This window comes from Olea europaea, unplaced genomic scaffold (assembly GCF_002742605.1).
Source record: "Olea europaea var. sylvestris unplaced genomic scaffold, O_europaea_v1 scaffold5607, whole genome shotgun sequence".
NCBI lineage: Eukaryota > Viridiplantae > Streptophyta > Magnoliopsida > Lamiales > Oleaceae > Olea > Olea europaea.
The window spans coordinates 1-4,121 of record NW_019263942.1 but is presented as its reverse complement, the minus strand read 5'-3'; the positions used below and the strand labels follow the sequence as shown (position 1 = coordinate 4,121).

The window sequence follows — 4,121 nt, the reverse complement described above, 5'->3', positions numbered from 1 at the left end:
AACTTCAAGTTAAAACTATATATTACTACTATCAAAGAAAGAAAAGTGACTATCGTAGAGCGCTCTGTTAGTGATGGTATCTCAAACGACACGACTTGTGTCGATCACGGACAAGGTTGAAGTGTCTGTGCAACACAATGTAGTATCAGTTACTTATTCAATGAAGGAAAGAACAAGAGCATCTGACAAGAAATTCACGTGTGATTAAACCACATTTTCATAATTGACTATACTACTTACTCTTCATGAACAGGTAGAAATATATAAGCCTTCTCAAATAAATTGACACCTTTCCACCACCTTCTGAATTTGACAAATGAAGTTTCCTTGTCATTCTGCATTGTTAAAAATTTCACACTGAATGAAAGACTTCATACAGATAACTTAGTAGTTAAACAGCGTATGTATTACAATGAGCATTCATCTTAACCAATAAGTTGATTATTTTTTAAGAATAATTTTTTTTTTTTTATAAGTTTTGCATCAATTATGATTTATGAAAGATGGGAGTCTAATAAGATAGAAGTTCCCAGAAAACAAAGAAGACAAAGAAAAGTCTTATAGCGAATAGATCAACTATGCATTTTCTCTCTCCTTATGTTTCTAGAGGACATTAAATTGAGGACATGAAACCACTGGAACCACGGTAAGTTGACTGTATCTTTATTTAAGTAAACTACACATTCTCCTAGGAAGCCGTGGAAATTACAAAGAAGTAATGTGCATTTGAAAAATTAAAACCTACTTCTGCCACCACTATTAAAGTACCTGTAAACATATTTAGAGTTCCAAGGCTATGACTGGGATCAAAATCAAATATTCTAAAAGAAGGCACACCCAGAAACTTATAGCAGAGAAGAAATCAATACCTTGGCCAGGACATCCTGTTTCAACTTTTTGTAAAAGTACGTGTTAAAAAAATGATAATAGTCACTTTCAGAGCATGTCGGAGATATTGACTTCTGCAAATACCTAACCAGAGAAGATCAATAATTATTCAAATGAATAATCTCAACATTAATTCAAAAATGAAAACTCTCTAATTTGCATTACTTCTAGATTACCCAACAAAACAAGAGCACAAGTTACTAATATGCCCCATACCCTCCTTATGACATAATTTGCAAAATATTAATGAAATATGTTATGTTGTACAAATATATAATTCCAACGTTGAAGAAACTACAAGTGCAAAGTGGCGGTGGGGTTTTGAATAACGTTAATGAAATGTGTTATGTTGTACAAATATATAATTCCAACGTTGAAGAAACTATAAGTGCTAAGTGGCGGTGGGGTTTTGCATAACATTAATGAAAAGTGTTATGTTGTACAAATGTATAATTCCAAGGTTGACGAAACTACAAGTGCTAAGTGAGGGTGGGATTCTGCATAACGTTAATGAAATGTGTTATGTTGTAGTGACGAAACTAGAAGTGCTAAGTGAGGGTGGGATTCTGCATAACATTAATGAAATGTGTTATGTTGTAGTGTTGTACAAATGTATAACTCCAAGATCGAAGAAATTCCGAGTGCTAAGTAGGAGTTGGATTCTACAACCTTATTTCACTTACCTGATGTAAAAATTCATTATGATTGATGACAAATACGACTCCGGAGCAAGGCATTCCATGTCTGAATAACCAATTTCAACTGCCTCTGGATCATCCCTATTTCAAATTTGGAAATTAAAACCATTGGCATGTAAACAAAAATTAGACATGTTTGCTCAGAGCAGACAGTTCTTATTTATAGAAAAAACAGAGTGCAATTACTACCTTGAGGGATAGTATATCCTGGTCTCTTTGATGCTGAAAGAATATAACAAGAATTAGGTCAAATGAAAGAGAATAAATCATATAGTATTTACTGAAAATGGACTTAAACAAACATATAAAGTTAAAAATCAATATACCGTTCATCGACTTTGTCTTGTGAAATTACATCCGAAACCTCTGGGTCCTCATCCAGTAATACAACAGTTTTTCCGAACTTTAAATTCAAAAACAATGATCAACGATAGAAGATGTCACTACACTTCAACATTCTATATATCATACAGAAAAGCATATACATATTAGAAGTAAAAATGAAAAGGTAAATCCCAGTCCACAAATTGGAAAAAAATTCTAAATGCATTACAAGAGAATGCAGGGTTAGATAATTACATGTTAAAATGGAGCAACATTGTCCCTTCCAACACACTACAAGACTTGTAGAGAAACAGGACACATAACATTACAGTACTGACATCGAACTAGTATTGAAGCAATAGAAAAGACTACTTAGAATATGAGCAGTGAAATAAAACTAGGAACCATGACGTAACAATTATATGAAACAAATGAGGTCAGAGTCCTTGAAAAAATCTCCCATCAAACCAGCAAGTCATCCTAAAAATAGTATTCACAAATTTCTCAAATTTTCATTTTTACAACTTCAATTTCATTATGCAATCACATAATTAACGACTAATGTTGCTTTAGACGACAAGTGCATCATGTTAGTTCAAGATTGACACTAAATCCAGTAACATGCAAGCCAGAAAAGAAAATCACTGGCAACATGCCATGATAAAAACATTTTCAAATCGGTAACAGGAATTAACTAGTGAACAAACGATTAAAAAGGAGGTACAAAATGACAATAAGAAAATCCTGGAAGGACTTACATTGTTCTGAGTCAGATCATGTGAAGCTTGTACATCAGAAGAATCCATCCTTAAATGCAAAAAAAAAAAAGAAAAAGAAAAAGAAAAAAAGGGGGAATTAAATAGATTAAGAATATCAACCATGTTGTGCCATAAGTTGTTTACAAAGTTGCATCCATATGTGTTAAAAGGACTATGACATGAAAACAAAACAAATGTGTTTCTGTCTCTTGGTGTGTGCTGCCATGGGCACTGGTACATACAAAAGAGGAATTAATAGAATCAGGACACCGATTCAGATCAAGTTTCTTCATACTTCCCCAGAAAGATTCCGTAAACAGCTGCCCAATGAAGACAAGAGCTGAACCTCCTAAATAAAAATGTTGAGAGGAATGAATGGAATGAAGTCTCTGATTTGGACCAAATTTTTCCATATTTTCCCCACAACGATTCCACCAACAGCTGCCAAATGTAGGCAAGAGCTGACCCTAAATAAATGGGTTGTCCATAGTTTCCATTTCTTCCATTTTCTTTGTGTATTTATTGTTTTCCAAATTTTTTAACCTTGAAGATAAAACAGCAACACCAACTTACAGTAAGGTTACCTTCAAGTAATATTGAATTCATATAAAGATAGCTTTCTTCCTACTATCCCTATATAAATCCACATGCATGAAAAAGTAAACCAACACCATGTCAAAATTGACCAGAAAAGAACCTACATAGGAAAATATAGCTAAACAATACCTTAGCTCCTTTTTGGTAGGAATTAAAATAAGATTTGTTTGTACATTTTAATAGAAGTTGATGAAATATGTGGTTGAAATGTTGCGGGTCCTACGAAATGTGTGGTTAAAATTAATTTTTGACTTTGACTTGAATTAAAATCTTGATTTTAATTTATATCAAAGAGAGCTTAGTAACAAAAAGATTAAGATATATTAAAAGTACATAGTTTTATTTGCCAGGAATGACCCAGATCAAGATACTGCAGACCAGTCTTTGTTTGAAACCATAGGCTGTCCTTCAGCTTCTAATCGATTTTCTGCTTATTCAGGTACTGGTACTGGATAATTTTTTTTCTTTCTCCTATTGAGAATTTTTAGTACCTTGACTCCCCCCGCTGGCTGTAAATTTGGCAATAATCATACCAAAGAGCCAGGATTCTAGTCAGAAAGCTGATACATTAGCTCCTTAAAACTACAGCAGAGTTTTTATGGATTAACAATGTATCACTCAAATAGTTATTATTTGGTCTCAGTTTCAGAACTGAATATAATGGTCAACAACCACTCCTTACATATGATACCAAAGGTTGGGTATTTTTCACTCTATCCATGACAGCACCCTCACTCCGTGGGGACCTGACTGGGTCAAAGATATAGTATCAAGGTCAAAAAATTTATGTGAGAATTGTTTTCTAATGCACCACGTGGTAGGTACCCTTTAGAACAAGAGCTGAGATTTGCATTCA

At 33.5% G+C, this 4,121-nt stretch overlaps 1 protein-coding gene across 1 annotated transcript; it reads right to left on the bottom strand.

Annotated features, from left to right (window-relative positions):
- Positions 1-219: 219 nt before the first annotated feature.
- Positions 220-4,115, bottom strand: LOC111389096 (ubiquitin-like-specific protease 1D). The gene is made up of 6 exons (XM_023013948.1): positions 2,669-4,115; positions 1,913-1,989; positions 1,776-1,808; positions 1,572-1,667; positions 870-972; positions 220-335 (listed from the first exon to the last, which is right to left on the bottom strand). Exons 1-6 carry the CDS (start codon positions 2,906-2,908, stop codon positions 237-239), a joined length of 648 nt encoding a protein of 215 aa, XP_022869716.1. The 5' UTR covers positions 2,909-4,115; the 3' UTR covers positions 220-236.
- Between the last annotated feature and the right edge of the window lie 6 nt (positions 4,116-4,121).